Raw genomic sequence first — 17074 nt, 5'->3', positions numbered from 1 at the left:
TTTACATTTCCTTCTTATCAAATACCCAAGCTTAAATACTAAAACCTAACACCGACCTACCTACTAAATACACAACACTTGAACAAGAAGAAAGCAAACTAAAAATGGAAAGGCAGCAAAGCAGATACACTCACCTGAGAAACCCTAGCTGGCGTTTTTGCTAAAGAAGAAAACAGGAAATAGTTTTTCGAGTAACCCAAATTTGATTTTGTGTAACCACCCGTTCAGTTACCAAGGACTTATGATTACAGCCTACGCACTAGCCTGCACACGTGTCTCAAGGACCTGTCTTTTCAAGATTTTGGGAAATACGGCGACACGTTCCCCTACCAACTGCTACGATTCTGTCACGTGCCAACCACGTGCAAACTTTCTTTTCCCGCCAAATCATCGTAACACAAGATTCTAATTTCATGGCATCCCAATCGGACCATTCACACTAACCCACCCACCGTTCTTCTCTCAGCAGATCGCTTCCATGTACGATGCAATCTACTGAGAGGGGGCTGTGTAAGGGAGTAATATTCTCATTAAGGAATATTAGGCACGCGTTAAGCATAAGTGAACTCAGGACGTCAACCTCTAAGGCCGATCTGTGAGCAGCTCGCTCCATGTAGGTGGTATACTTCAACTCGCTCAAGAATACCTCAAGACGAATAAACGACCTAGCAAAGAACGCTGCGAGTAATGACAACATCCTTAATCCAAATGTAATCATCACCAGAACCTTACATGTACTTCCAATCATCGGGAAATATGAACTACCACACCAACTCCCAATCATCACACACTTCCTACCAAAACCAACCTAACACACCTTCATAATCTCTACCCTACATATAGTACACGTGTCTCAAGAATCAACACTCTTTTATGCCTATAAATACCACCTACATGAATTACGTGAGACCTGATTCTTCTCTCTCTTCAGAACCAAGAGAAGATACGTAGGCAGCTCGCTCATTAGCGGACTCGGTCTCTCCAAAACCCAAACCCATCCTCCTCTGTATGTTGTATGTAAAGGAAAACCAAAACACGCCTTTACATTTATCACAAAGGTCCATTTTAGTTTATGAATATCTCATTTTCAGAATCTGTGTAAGTGGGATATTGTGTATAAGCATTGTTATGATGCTCTTGGTCTCTCTGTTTTTTTAATAGATGATATATAGTGAATATTCTCGTGAATCTGCTGTTACTTACAAAGCTAATTTTTAATTTACTTATTTTGGGCATATGCAGCTCGCTTTGAAGTCTGTAGATCTGTAAGCGGTTCGAGAGGCAAGTGTACTTATTTTATGTAGTGTTTGGTTATGTGCCTTATTCTGTTTCTTTCACAAATTGTGTGATCATAATGTTGAATCTGACATGAGTCCATTCCAATTGCAGGCTTCATGATCTAAGCAAATTGGTAAATTTCTACATTAATTAGGAAATATTTTTTCTTGTAAAAAAGGGTGTGAGACGGTTGACCATGTGGATTTTGTGCCATTTCCGTTTTTTCCTTTTCATGACTTTGTTGCATTAGGTGAAGCAAAACTGATGTGGTATATATCATGTAAACTGGGAAAACTTCGGATGTTTATTTGTTATAAGTAATAACTAGTAAAAAGTAATTGGGTGGTGTGGCAACTTATTTCCTGAAAAAAGGGTATGAGATTGTTGACCTTGTGGACTGTAATATTGCTTATGTATGAAAAGCTTAATGGGCTTAAAAACCTTCTATTAAAGAGTTCAATTTGTTTCAGGTCTAGTGTATATGGTGTATCCGGGTGTTCATTCTCGGTTCGAACATTCACTAGGGGTGTATTTTCTTGTTGGTGATTTGTTGAGAAACTTCAAAAGTACCACCATGTATGGAGCTATTTGGAAAATGCCATGCTAATATTTATCATGGGACCTAGTATATTTTACTCAAATTGTTTTTTTTGCTGTGTGTGTAGGGCTTAGAGCTTGGCATTGAACCTATAGATTTTGAGGCGGTGAAGCTTGAGGGTGTTCAAACTCTACCGTTTTAATGATTCGTTTTTACCTTTTGGTGATTGGTAATCCTGATTGTTTGTGGGTTATTCAATTTATAGGACTATTGCACGATATTGGTCATGGCTGACACTTCCTCTTTTTGTGTATGTAGATGAGATGATGGTCGTTGAACAAAAGAGAAGCGTATCAAAACCTAATTATCCCTCAATAAGTAAAGGATGAGTAGGGTATCGTTCCACTTTTAAGTGTATGTTTATATGAAGGATAGGATTGGAAAGGGGGTTTGAGGGATTAAAAACTATGATTATAGATATTGTAGATTCTAATGCTAAACTAAACTAAACTAACTAAACTTATACTAAAGCTAAGAATTGAAAATAAGGAGAGAATATGAGAGAGATAGATTCAAGAGATTCAAATCCACCAATGCTTTTGATTCAATGACCTTTTGCTTCATGTTGTTCTCCAAGTAGACTACAATCGGCAATCGAAAAGTGCCAATGCCTTTTTTGGGTGAAACATCGTTAAACAATTAACTCTACTTAAGGTTGTTCCTATATTCATATTACTAGTATCTTCTTTCCTTTTATGTGAGCTAGTAGCTATTCAATGAATCACCATCTAAGGCAAACACAAGGAATACTTCCCTTTACTCTAAAACACTACACAATTAGAAGAAAAGTAGAGAATAATAAGTATAATATTCAATTACAATAAATAAAACTCTATTCTAGTATTATATTCAATTGCAATAAATAAAAGCATATTACTAGCAAATATTCAATTGCAATAAATAAAACCCTAAACTAGCATGATATTCAATTGTAATAAATAAAAACCTTAATCTATACTTCCATGGGTGGGCAATGGAACTAATAACTAAAACATAAAGAACTAACCCGATTGAAGAACACCATAAACCGAAGAATCATTAAACCTTAAGCATCGGGCTTCATCTCCTCCCTTGAAGGAGAAGATTAGCCTTCCATTTTTAAGAACGAGAAGAAGAAGAGTTGAAGAACATAAGACTAGAAAGACTAATTTATTAAGACTCGTTAGTTAAAACCGATCTTTTATTATTAATCTCTTCAAGTTGAGACAAGAATATAAGTGAATTGGCAAATTACATGAGGCACTTAGGTCTTCTATTTATAGGGGTTACAATGAGTTCTAGAAGCATTCCAAACCGTCATTTGTTTCCTAATACAAATAGGTTTCTTTTCAGAGTCGACTTCGCTTCAAAACCAAAGGAATTGGCTACAAGAAATTTCGATTCATGCATGCGGGACGATTATCCATGCGCCCCGGACTTTTCCATCTATGTGTCCCAGATGCAATCAATGCGTTTGGGACGCCGATCCATCGTCCCAGACGTAGATAAGCCCGATCTTCGCTTCTATCCTTCTATCCTCTTTTTATGGCTATGGTCCAAGCAACGAATCCTTTGGCCTGGGCTTCCAAATAGACTTTAAAATAGGTCCAAGTCGCAGATATTTAATAGCTCCAATTCCTTGGCCTTCTCCATGATTGTCCACGGACCTCCCATGTGATCATTGATGTTTGCTTCGCTTTTTACCCCATTTTCTCTAATATTCTACAAAACTCTCTTTTTCACCTGTAGAATCTTAAAACACAACTTATAAACACTATTAGTCCACTAAGATGGCTAAACAAGAAGCATAATCGAGGGTTAAATAGCACTTTTTGAGCACTTATCAATGGCCCTTTCAGCCACTTGTATGAGCGCGAGTTTCTTCCTCGGGTTCTCAACGGATGCACATGGTAATCTTTTGTCTCTATCAATTAAATCTTGAGAAGAAAAGAAGTTTGTAGAAATAAACTGTTGTTTCATTTTCACGCATTATCATGTAAACTGAGTAGCCTAGACAGGGGTCACATTTTTATGGTTATGATAGAGCTTGTTTTCCAAAGTAGATAGACTATTAGTTTTGTTAGAAGAAATAGTACATGTCACTTATATTACATGATTTTTTCTGTTTCTCTTTTATCTTGGAAGAAATGATCGCAATCTATGGCACCCATTCCCTCCTGAGCAGTCATAATTAGGAGGTGTTGTACTGCTGTTCATCTCTCCCTGAGAAGCCACGTTGAATTCGGCTCATTCAGGAAAAAAAAAAAACGGGACGCTTTTTATCTTGCATCGACAGTTTCAAGTCGCATAATATGTAGGCGTAAATGCAAAACTAACAATTATTTGCTTGATCTTGTTGTTTAGCAACTGGTCAAATGCTTCACCTTTATTATGTAAAACTTATTAAGGCTCTGTCTGTCAAAGCTTGTGGGTGTGGTTCAGCTGAGGTAGTTGTGTGTCAATTGGTTCACTGGGATTCTTGGTCACCTTCCTACTTCTAGGAGAAACAAATTATATAAGTTAGAGAAACGAAAGCTCCTGTGGCTGGTTTGGGAGTTCAATAAGCCTTAGTTGTGTTCCTATATCCGTGGAGCTTGTAACTGCTACATTTTCCTATGATGATTCAAATCTGACTTTCTTTTTGATTTATGGATAAATCATTAGTGTCGCATCAACATGTTTTCTGCTGGTTCGTATGTCAACTAAATATCACATCACACCTGTATTGGTCTCATATGGAGACACTATGTTGCATGGACTCTCCACACCGTGTTGCACACCGAGCCTTCAACACTTCAAGGACTCTTCTGTGATTTATATAAATTTTTTGCTAGGCATAAATTACTCTTCTTTGTATCCTAATGATGCTTTCCACGTTTTGAATCAGTTTGATTTGTAGACTTTTTAATGTTGGATATTTGACCAGTCAAGAAAATAATAATCATATTACATAGATAGAGTATCATATATGATTTTGTTCATATTTTCGGATGTTTTATGACTTCATATCCATGTAATGATAGAATAATGTTTCTTTATTTTCTCAAATTCTACTAGCTAGTCAACATTTCATGTTGTTTGACACTCCATTTCTGTTCCTTCTGCCATATAAGCAGTTTTTTAAAGTACTGTTACCCTCTTTTCAGTATAAGTAAGAAGACTTTAGAATAACTCGAGGCGCTATCCTATGTCCTGTGATATGCAATATTTGTAAGAATTCAGAATAACCTTGTACTGTCTTTTTTTTGGTAGCAACTACTTAAGCAACATCGTATGCAATTGTAGTGAACTTCTTCATGGCTTAGTGGGGTGAAGGGTGATATTCACCCAATTTTGGTGTTCAGACGTTTTCTTTATCTAATCTTTTTCAGGTCCCATGAGGATATGTCAGTAGACATGGTCGACTACATTGTTGATGAGCATCATATCGATGTTGATTCTGGTATTCTTAAAAGAGCTAAGGTTAGTTAATACTGTGTTTGATTTGTTTCCGTCATGTTGGGATTTTATTTTATGAAGAATGTACCCGATAGTGTCCTCTAACAGCTTCTTTTGCATTATCTAGCTGTATGCTATCTGCTAATATATGGTATTAAGTATAGCATTCTGTTTTTTATTAGCCTGTAGATGTTTCATTGCCAAAACTTTATGCATGCAAGAGTATCTACTAAGTGTGCGTTTGTTCTGAAGGAAAGACTATGGAAAGGAAAGGAAAATAGGTGTGGTCCACATTTTCCATAGTTTTTTGGCTGTTTGTTTGTCCCATGGAAAGGAATAGGTCATTCCGTATGGAAACAAAACTAGGGAAACGGAAATGGTTTTGTGTCCGTGCTCTACCCCTAAAAAAATAGCGGAAAGGAAAAGAAACAAAAAAAAACAAAAAAGAGGGCGAACCACTTCAAAAAAAAAAAAAAAAACGACAGCTCAAGCCACCACACCCTTCTTCTTCTCTTCTCATCTTACACCACTCAAACTTCATACTCTATCTCAGGTATTTTCTTTCTCTCTTGTCTTTCTCTTTGTGGGATAAACATATTTTTTAAATATATAATTTTTTTTTCTTATGGACACAATTTTTCATTCAATTTAGAAGTGTATACAGTTGACCACCATCATTTGGTACTGGCTTGTTTTTATGTTGATTGAGTTCGCGATGAGACCAGTTATGCCCATTGCTAATTGTTGTTTTAATGTTGTTGCGATTTGTAATTATGGAGCTGTTTTTTATATTATGCAACCCACTAAATTGTTGGAGTAGAGCAAGATTATCTATCTATCTATTTAAAGACCAGAAGCAGGCTACTGCGGGGACACTGGTTGCTTCTTGTTGCAGACATAATTAATAATAACACTGAATGAAGTGATTAGACGTTTTACCAAAGGGGTGGTTTGGTTATCTATGGGCTTATTATGGGCTATCTATATATTTTTTAACCTAGCTAGTGGCTGCATTACTCTGGTCTTGTTTCCTCAACTTGCGGGTTAGCCATGGTAGTACATAGATGAAATCTAGAAGACTTTCGCAAAATATTATGCTCTGTAGGATTTGGCTTTGTATTAATCATGCTTAAAACAACCTTTACTTATCCAATATTTAAGATAATCTTCATGCTGGGAAGGATGTGTACCAGTGTCTACTATTAGAACCCCAATTAATTAACCTTCTAGTATCTCAAAACACGACTGCTCCTAACTGAGTTGGTCAAATTGCACTACACTTTCAAAGAGGCCTCAAGTTCTAGTCTCCTTGGATATTGGGATGCTAGCTTAGCGAGAATGGTGTGGGTGCCTTGTGTCCGTCTGGAGTGTTGTTTTAACGAATCAAAGGATTTGTCCTAAATTATGTTTGCTTTTGATTCTTTAGATATAAAATTTGTCTTCTACGGCTTCCTGGGTGCTATTCTATATATTTTTGTGCCTTTTGGTACTTCTCCTATTTGTTTAACTACTAAAACTAGAAATGTCCTTATTGTTATACCTGGACAGAAAACGCCATTCCTATTCAGGCTTTGCATTTTCTATTGTTAGACTTGTGGGAAACTGTGTGGTCTCCTCAAGCAATTCATTAACTTGGGACTGTGTGGTCTCCTCTTCTTGGAGTAAGGTCCATTTTACTGCTGATTTGATAGTGAACCAGAGAGGTTGATTTACAGTGTATAGATTTACTCTAAACATACAAGATCGGATATCGCAGACATTTTCATGTTAGTTAATATTATATATGTTGTTCTTAATATTTATCTGTTAATTAATTGTATTAATATTAACTCCTTGATAATATTATATGTTTATCTGTTAATTAATTGTAACTCTGTTGATCAATAATGACTGTCTTAGGAATATGGATGACTATGAAATAGTTGCAGTCTTTTGTGTAATTGCTGCATATTTTGTAATGTCACGTATGCTTGAGAACATGCCTATTGAGAGGGTGCCACGTAGAAATCGGGACTAAAGATTGCAGCTATGGAGTTGTTTTCACAAGATGGTGCTGAAAACCTAAAAATGTTTTTTCTCAAGATGAATACCAACAAGCGTGCTAGTTGGTTATTGAAGAAGTTTGGTGATAATTGAGTAGATGGGTTCTCAAGTCTTTTGTGGTTGTTTTAGATACACTTTGGATATGCTTTCATGTGTTCTTTTTCTTTTTATAATGGAGTGTTAAAGTTTTTTGTAGTATTTCAGATCCATTAACTATTTTGGATGTTTTCAAGATTATTGTAGTATTTTATTATTGTTTTAGTGAATGCAACAATAGTTTATGTGTTTGAGGGAGTTCTCTATTATTATTGTTAGACAATATTATATATGAGTTTGCAGGTGTCATACAAGTGTTCATACTCCTAAAACAGGGTAGTTTTTGTCTTTTTTTTTGGTTCTATATGCTAAATTCATTTTAATTAACAAGTTTCATGTATATATCTGCAAAATGAAAAAGGTCATGTCATTTGTTTTTTATTTTATTTTTCCGAGAGCAATGAGTTTTGGAGAAAAATGATAAGTAGTTTGGAGAAAAATGATAAGTAATATTGATGAAGTATTCATGTTTTCAGCTTTCTTTTCCTTTCCACAGCTTTTGCATAACAAACAGGATTATTCCTTTCCTCAGTTTTATTTTCCTTTCCACAGTTTACCAAACAGACACATATTTAAAACTCTTTCCATTCCATTCCTTTCCACAGTGGACCACTTTCTTTATTTCCTTTCCTTTCCTTTCCATTAGTAAAATTTTAACAAACACAAAATATGAGTGTACTGTGGTGCACAAATGCTTTGCTGATGGTTTTGGCTTTCCAGATATGTGCAAAGGAGATAATATGTTGTTTTATTATTTAGTAACATATTGATTTCAAATTTTTTGGCTCAGTTTATTATTGATTATTCTATGATAATCCTACAACTATTTAAATTGGCTTAAGATTACCTTTCCAGTCCCGTGTAGCAGCTCATTACTAGCAATTAATATGATATTTTAAAAAAATGGTTCTTTTTTTTTACTGTTTACTCCTTAGAAATGGCTTTCGTCAGGATTGTCGAGGGAATAGGATTCATTTTGGAAATAGACATCAGCGTAGTCATGATTATGGAAAATTTCAATATTTACTTTGTCATAATTCCTTGTGAAGACATGGGGATTAATGGGAACGAGGAAGATTAAGTCCAGTACCCTGCCCAGATTACCTGAGTGTTGTTCCTTCTACGGGTCCTATCTTGAGTCTTGCCCATACGTCTTCCACTAAAGTAATTTTATGATGTTGACAATCCATGTGATAGAACTCTTGTTAGCAAGTTCGCGAAGTATTTGCTTTTTAAATGCGAATTTTTGAAGTATTTTGAAATCGAATAAAAAGGGAGTAATTTGGCGATTATTCGGATTTGGGAATAATTCAGGATTTAAAAGTTCTAAACAGGTAATGTTCGGATACGCCAATAATAAGGCCCACAAATTTCAGAAATTTGTGAAATTCTAGGTTACATTGAGACGGGTACATGTGTCGGTGTCCGACACGGATATGGAGTGTCGGATACGGCAAGCAGTTGAAGATCGACACGGGGACACGGATAGGAATAATTAATTAATTTTTTAATAATTATAAATTTATTAAATTAGATGGTAAATCAGATATTCGAGGTAAATTAAATACAATATGTGTCTGTGTGTGTCCGACACGGATACGGACACGGACACGTGGATACGTACCCGACACAGATTTTTTTCAAAATATGGCGTGTCCATATAAGGTGAAATTGTTTAGTTTTTTTGAAAAGATTGAGTGTTTTAGTTAATAACACATTAGTTGGTTTTTACACAGATGTAACTTGTATTTCTTGAGCCACATAGTGGGTAATGATTTCTAGTTTCCATACTTCCTGCATGGGATCTCCAGTACCCTAGCAATGTATTGGTGTTCCTTATCATGTGAAGGTTTATACGTGAATTTTTAAGCATAGCAAATGTTGATGTTTCTGAAGTAGATTAACTCTCAATTATTTGTCATCATTTTTCTTCTTTTTTGGTCTGCATTGATTGACCAACTATTGCATATGCTCATTGTATGACTAAGATGAAATACAGACGACATTCCTTTTTCGCTATGATATCATGTTTTTTTTTGTTTTTTCTCCTTAAAATAGGAAATGATACTTGCAAGCTCTGAAATCGCAATGCCACAAGTAAGTGATTTTGAATTTTGACCTTTACGAGTTTTCTTTATTTAGCACATTACACCATTATTACACTGCTTTCTCTTTTTGATTTTTCTTCATTATCTTCTTTTTCCCCTTTTTGATAAGGAACGTTAAAATCCATGCTCTTCTCTTTATCTTACTTTGATCTTCTTCTGGTTTTGTTTTCAAATTTAGTGCTCTGGAGAGAAACGTTTTTCTGTATGACATTGTTGCAAATGGTCGGAATGGAATAGATGTTGACAAGTAAGTATTTTCATTTACAAGATTTTTTTGTTGTAGTATTATGATCTGAATTTTTATTTGCTTCATTGCATGCTATGGATTCATAACAAGATATAAATGTACATGACTAATTTGTAGGTTTGACTATATCAAGCGTGATTGCCGAGCTTGTGGCTTGGGTTTCAATTTTCAATTCGAAAGGTAAGACTTCGAAGTATTGTTTGTAATGTTTGTATAGAAAATTGTGTTATTATTTTTTTAAATGGTAAGTACGGTTTACTCCTGAAAATCTTCGTGAAGATATGAGGGATGTGGAATTTGGACTCAAAACGGTTTAGAAACACAAAATTGATCTCTGTATCGCAATATTACTTTCTGAAATGGGAAAAGCTTGAACATGTAGAAGAGGCGCAAAATCTTAATTGATCTGATTGGATTTGATGTATAGAGTTAGTTTTAGCAAACTTGCTGGGTGCACCATGTAATGGAGAGGGCTTGTTAGAAACTGCGTCACATGTCCTTACAAAAAACTTGCAGCAATTGCTTGCTGCAAGTGAATTTCTTAAGTGCCCATAAAAGCACTTAACGGCTTGACTATAGGAGGTTCTGAGTATATTTTCAGTGTAAAAGTGGTGTGTTCTGAATGTTTTGACTTCTCCATTCAAAGCTTAATGGACTTTAGCAACATGGTGCTTCTTTGTCACTTGCAGGTTAATGGAAACCATGCGGGTTATGGGGGATGAAATCTGCTATCCTGCGAAAGAATGTTAGTGCATTTTTGTTCTGAGTTCATTTATCAAGACGTGTTTGACAGGCATGAGCCACCATGCATAGCCTTATTTATTTGTTATTTTTATTCTAATCTGCTCATGTTTCAACATTCCAGATCTTTCCGTCCAGAAGTTGTTTGCCACTCGTCCTGATCTGTATCGAACGGTTTATACCCATGCAAAAGTAAAGGTAAAATTACATGTACACACCTTTTATCTTGTGTTATGTTTTATGACTTCGATTCTCTAGCAATGATTTCGTTCCTCTTATTATTATTATTATTTTATTTTTCTTTCAGGCGATAGAGCTGATGATTGTAGATGCACTTGCAAAAGCAAATAGTTATCTCAACATATCTTCTCATATCAATGACCCCTCTGAATATTGGAAGGTTCTCAGAGCTATAAAACAGGTTGTTTTTCATATGAATATTGAATATTCATGCAACAAATATTAAGAGCTAATGGGTTAGACCTTATTCTTCTCGCAAATGCAGTTGGATGACACAATAGTAAAAACTATTGAAACAGCTACAGAGGGGGAACTGAAGGAATCCAGGGATTTGATCCTTCGTATTTGCAGAAGGGATTTATACCAGGTTTTGAACATTACTTAAGCTTTCATTTATCCTGCTGTTACCGTCTGCACCGTTGAGAAATCATTTCAATGTAAATCTATGTTCTGAAGAAATGAATTTGTTCCTCATGGCAGTTCTGTAACGAGTACGCTGTTCCAAAGGATAAATTAGAGCATTTCAAAACCATCACTGCACAGGATATTGTTTGTTCTCAGGTCCTTACGCAAACCCATTATTTTGTTCTTTTGCTCACTCTCTTTGGATAGAATCTGTGTTTTTAGTAATGATTATTTTTGTCAATAAGAAAGTTCACATATCACTACAGAAAGCTAGTGGTGTCACATTAAACGAGGAAGATGTTGCCGTTTGCAATGTCAAGATTGATTTGACTCGTGGAAGGTCTAACCCTCTTGAGAGGCAGGTGAGAAAAAAAAATTGTTGATGATTCTTATGAATTGAATTTTAAAACCTTTGTGATTAACCAATAACATTTCTGTCTTCTCTTTTGTGCATGTTTTCTGCAGCATCAATTTTTTCAAGGTACAAGAATATTCAAACTTTGTTCCAAGTTCCTTGGTTTTTGCTTTCTAGTTTATGCTAAATTGAAGTTATTCTTGAGACTGACCATAACTTGGGTCGATCATTTTCTTATTAAGTATGGATGCTAGAGATGATTTTGTTTCTATGAGTGGGAAAAATTGGTGTCGTTACATTTACTTCTGTCTGAAAAAGAGAAATAAATAGCACGAGGCTACTCCTTATTAAGTTAGTCAAGTAACATGTATTACCAAAAAAATAGAAAATATCTTGCTTGTTCCATCAGGAATGTCAAGAATGAACAACCATGGTATGTGAGAGTGTGATTATGTGTAAGCTGAGGTGAGGTTATGGGGCTTTGATCACCACTACAACATAAGTGTTTTAGAATGACCATCATGTTAAAATCCACATGTTAGTGCGTAGAATCAAGAAACTTGAGTAGCTAAGAAGAAGAATGACATGGAATAGAAAAGTATGCCATGGATGCTGGCCATGACATTAATTAGCCTCAAAATTATCAAGCATATCAGTGTGGTTGAGCTCCGATTTAGTACACCTAGTGTTCCTTTTTGTCAGGACTGGAAAAGTCCTAGAAGCTGTATGGAGTTCTTCTGTTTTGATAGCTTGTAGCAGTTTCTTCATTAATTGTTTTTGTAGTGACACGTCCCCTTATCTGTTGAATGATCCTCCGTAGCATGGTTTTGACACTCTCCTTTTTTTATTCAAAATTGCGCTATATTAATATTTATTAACTATACTATATCTGATATATACCATAACTGTCATTCCATTAACTGTTATTCTATTGATTGAGTTTTGACAAATTGGATTTATCAGGATTATGAAAGTGGGGATAAATTCTCTGTATCAGATGATCGCATCAGTCACTTGTTGCCAACATCTTATCAGGATATGATAGTGAGGGTGTACTCTAAAAAGCCTAAACTGGTATGTGAAAGAATTGAGTTGTGTTTGCGTGCATCCTAGTTCAAATTATAACATAACATTTATTTGTGTATACTACATTACAGGTGGAAGCGATTTCCGAAGCCTTTGAAAACTTTCGGCTAAAAACATATGGAGTGAAGGCACAAGTTAACGAGACACCTGAAAAGAAGAAACGAAGAAGGTAATAGTCCCTGGTGTTTGTCTAGCCACTTCTCATTGTTTCCAGTAACAACAACATTGATCTTCAGTGATCTAATATACCAAATAGCCAAAGCATTTTCCAACCAATTGATTTTGGTCGATCGAACCAACACTTTGGTCCGACCTTCAATACAAACAGAAGTCTTGTATTCCTGTACGAATTAGTTGTTACTATAGGCCTTGTAAAGGAAAACGTGTATAGTCACTGCTCTTTGGTTCAATGAGATCCTCTATAAACTCTATTGATAGAAGACTGGCATTTTTGAGATTATAAAGCGCTTTGCCTTTGTCAATGGTCGTATGCCGTGTTGCTGAGGTTTTGGACTTGATTAAACCTTGGTTAATTTTACTTCATTCAGTAAATGCCACTCTGCTTTTAGTTATACAACCATTATATGCATTTGAGTTTACTCAGATGCCAATTTCCAGAGTGTTTTGTGTTCGTAACAGGTAAATGATGGTTTATATGGTGGGATATAGCGACATCAATAACCAATCCAGGAATTTCAACTATGGTTTATATGGTATATATATTTACTACTTCGCCTGATCCTTTGTTGGGAATTCTAGTTGTCTCGGTTTAGCGAACTTATGTTGCCATTGGTCTAGTTTTAGCTTATCTAATGCATATATTGCACGGGCAAGCTCATCTGCGAAGAGGGTCGATGGTCATTTTTTAAGATCCATATACATCAAACCCCATGCGGAGTACATCAAATGAATAGGAGACAAATGGATGGAATTTGTATATTCCTTTTGGTTTTAGCTACCCTGAAGAGACCAGAACATTTTTCCAACAATCGGTTGAGACTTGAGAGTCATTCTTTGGTAGGAAGAACAATATACATGCAGAATATCCTTAACGGTACTAATTTCATATGCATGTCCTTTTATAAGAAATTGTTCCCTTTGGATGTAGTGTTTGGTACTATATGTATATATATTCAAATTTACCAAAATACAAAAATGTTCTGGTGTATAGGTTTTCTTGTGTTATTGATTCAGTCTGCTGAGACTTTTAAGTGAATTAAAGGCAAGATAGATCACACCCGTGAACTCAACCAAAACGCAAATATAAAAGTTCCTTAAAACTTGGTGTACTTCAAAATTGATGTGGTTTGCGGTTTGAGACAAAGCCTTCCTTAGTGAGAGCCTTTGGCATAATTGCATAAATGAGTGGGTACTGGCTTGTTACTGTCCTGTACATCAGCTCAGAAACTGATCTGCTATAACCAAGCTGCCCCAAATACCTTTGTTGGAGTGTGGAGACTGGAGAGATAACTATTATGCGTTTCCACAGTTCACAGCCATAGATTCGATCGTCATCTTAGGCCAACATCCTGCTTTGTTCTCGCCATATTTTGCATCTATATTCTTGTCAATAATGTTATCAGTAATTCAGTTCCATTGTTTGATAGCCATTTCACGGTTTATGTTTAGAAGGCCAAGGCCATCTTCTCTTTGAGCTTAAGCTGAATAGTATCATAGTGAGTTAGTGACCATGGACTGGTGAAAAACAAATGCTCTATGGTTTTAATATTTGTTTAGCAGAATGTACATTCCTTTTCTACTAAAACGTGACGTGGATTTAGCTCGGCTGCTGTGTTTAAGTCTGAGGTGTGTGGATAACTTCCATATGAAATGTTTTGTAATACATAGCATTTTAGTTTCCCCAAGTTTCTGGGATACATTAGGGGATTTAGACCAGCTGTTTATGGGCCAGAAATTGTTGTGCTTCAGTTTGCGTATGACACGCTATTCTTCATTGAAGCGTCTATCTCACAAGTGCTTGTAGTAAATGCTATTCTCCTAATTTTTGAGGCGGTCACTGGGTTAAAGACGAATATGGCTAAAACCTCACTGTTTGCAGTTGGCGAGATTGATAATTTCGAAGATTTAGGAAGGGTAATGGGTTGTGAGGTTGCAAAACTGCCGTGTAGGCACCTCGGATTGCCATTAGGAGCAAGTTATAGAAGCAAAACTGTTTGGGACCCAGTGATTGAAACGGTGCAACAAAGGTTGGGTGGTTGGAGACAGAGACTCCTATCCAAAGGGGCAAGACTAATCCTAGCACGAAGTGTGTTATCCAGCATACCTATATATTTGATGTCTCTTCTCACCTTACCTATAGGTGTGGCCGCAATTTTAGAACGCAAAATAGGAGAATTCATTTGGGGATCGACGGAGGAAAAAAGAAAATATCACTTAGTAGGATGGAAGAAGGTGTGCTCAACAAAGGAGAATGGAGGTTTGGATATCAGGATATTGTCAATAATGAACCGAGCATTACTAGGCAGGTGGTTATGGAGATATATTACGAGAACAACTCTTTGTGGCGAGAGGTGATTATTGCCAAATATGGTACTGGAGAACATGGGTGGTGGCCAAATCCCACATCGCAATCATATGGATGTAGTCTCTGGAGAGCTATACTTAACGTTCTTCCCGACTTTACGAGTAATGTCGTCTTCAAAGTGTGTAATGGTCAGAGATGTCGTTTTTGGTTGGATACTTGGGTTGGAGATAAACCATTGGCTGAAAAATTCCCACTGGTATTTCAAGCATCTACAAGGAAGAGAGGTTTTATTAACGAGTTTGCTTGCATGGACAACAATCAATTGGCATGGAACCTGTTTCTTAGAAGACAAGCTAATGATTGGGAGGCGCAACAGTATGCAAACTTGACTCTAGCACTTGAACAGGTGAGACTCGATGAACAGATAGATAAGTGCATATGGATTGGGTCAAAGAATGGTACATTTACAGTGAAGTCTTTCTATACCACTTTGAGCGAACATGGTAGCAATGAGGAGCAAGTCGCTGACCCCTTCCCAGTTAAGTTGGTATGGAAAATTCTAATAACATTAAAGGTGAAATTCTTCTTCTGGGGGGCAATTCATGGCCGCACGCTAATAGCCGACGCACTTATTCATAGAGGAACTATGATATCTCCCACATGTTCGATGTGTAAGTTGCATGATGAAACCATAACACACTTGTTTTTGCATTGCTCTTTTGCACTTGAGCCTTGGGCAAAACTGATGGAACCGGTAATGAGGGTATTCCCTGTGCTAGCACAAGCTGACTCAATACAAGAGTTGCTGCAACGATGGTCGAGAAGGAATAGGAGAAACTTTGGTAACAAATTGTGGCAGTTACTCCCTTATGCGGTGATCTGGGTTATCTGGAAAAGGAGAAATAACCATGTCTTCAAGAACCGGAAACTTTCTATGTAGGGAACTATATTGGAAGTGAAAGGTACCTTGTGGTATTGGATGTCTATATTTGGGCAGAGAAGGAATTATGTTTTCAAAGACATGGTGCTGGGCTGGCCTGGAGTTATACTGGGGAGGTAGTTCTAGTAGGGAGTTAACTGGTTTTGAGGTTCCAGAAAGGGTACAAATGTGTAGTTCTCTTACTATAGTGTGAGGAACTCACTCACCTTTTGTAATGGTGCTTTACAGTTGACCCCATTAATAAAATTAAACTTATCAAAAAAAAAAAAAAAAGTTTCTGAGTCTTAACTTCTAACTACGCACCGTTTACTTTTATTCTATGTTGCACGGACGCCGACACTAACACAGCGACTCGGTTAAATCTCAAAAAATTAGGACGCGGACGCAGCAAAGGACGTGAAAATTAATTAATATGTATAATTTTATTTTATATAAATTGAACATTAAAAACTAAATTAAATGAACATTCATAAATTCAAAACTATTAAAGATAAATAGCTACAAAATTAAGTTTAATATTTCCTAATCAAACTTTAAAAACATGTCATAAGTCTTAACAAAACAATAAATGAAAAAATTGAGTTTTTTAATATTATTTTGATTTATTTTTTACTTTTTAGGGTCAAAATCCGCGTCTTAACCATGTTGACGTCGTCGACCGCGTCGGTTTAGTTGACAAGATCCGATCAAGGCCCATGGTTTAGTTGACCGCATCCGGACGTCCATGCGCGTTAGGTGTCAGGGAGCGGACGCTGACCTCGTCCATACCGGCGTCAGGAATGCGACCGGACACAGCCTATTAGTAGGTGTGTCTGTGCTTTAGAGCTTTTATTGTTAGCGACTTTGCTAGATGGTATATTTGGGCTTAGACGCTTAGCTGAGGTGTTATTGGTGGACCTTAAGTCCCAAATGAAGGGAATAGCAAATATAAATGTGATCTCATAGTAACTCTCTATGGTTTTGCACTGTTTTGTCTGTTTATAATGGTATATACAAGTTTCTGGGCTTCGGGCATTTCCACTACGACTCCACATG

General features: G+C 36.3%; 1 protein-coding gene across 3 annotated transcripts; it reads left to right on the top strand.

Annotated features, from left to right (window-relative positions):
- The first annotated feature begins 1394 nt into the window (after positions 1 to 1394).
- LOC147506299 (uncharacterized) lies at positions 1395 to 13096 on the top strand. 3 transcript variants are annotated; one of them, XM_086558521.1, is made up of 16 exons: positions 1395 to 1854; positions 1944 to 1995; positions 3682 to 3765; positions 5227 to 5846; positions 9491 to 9529; positions 9719 to 9787; positions 9905 to 9967; positions 10477 to 10532; positions 10653 to 10726; positions 10836 to 10949; positions 11034 to 11135; positions 11249 to 11329; positions 11440 to 11531; positions 11639 to 11654; positions 12492 to 12602; positions 12686 to 13096. In XM_086558521.1, the coding sequence occupies exons 8-16, from the start codon at positions 10481 to 10483 to the stop codon at positions 12785 to 12787; spliced, it is 744 nt and encodes a 247-aa protein (XP_086414647.1). In that variant the 5' UTR covers positions 1395 to 1854; positions 1944 to 1995; positions 3682 to 3765; positions 5227 to 5846; positions 9491 to 9529; positions 9719 to 9787; positions 9905 to 9967; positions 10477 to 10480; the 3' UTR covers positions 12788 to 13096. The 3 variants fall into 3 exon arrangements, 2 of the variants coding, with proteins under 2 accessions (XP_086414647.1, XP_086414646.1); XM_086558520.1 differs by lacking the exons at positions 1395 to 1854; positions 1944 to 1995; positions 3682 to 3765 and adding an exon at positions 4192 to 5065 and having other exon boundaries at positions 5227 to 5317; XR_015193684.1 differs by lacking the exons at positions 1395 to 1854; positions 1944 to 1995; positions 3682 to 3765 and having other exon boundaries at positions 4184 to 5317; positions 11440 to 11535.
- Positions 13097 to 17074: the final 3978 nt, after the last annotated feature.

Source organism: Coptis chinensis, chromosome 4 (genome assembly GCF_015680905.1).
Source record: "Coptis chinensis isolate HL-2020 chromosome 4, ASM1568090v1, whole genome shotgun sequence".
Classification (NCBI taxonomy): Eukaryota; Viridiplantae; Streptophyta; class Magnoliopsida; order Ranunculales; family Ranunculaceae; genus Coptis; species Coptis chinensis.
This window is presented reverse-complemented; position numbering and strand designations above follow the sequence as displayed.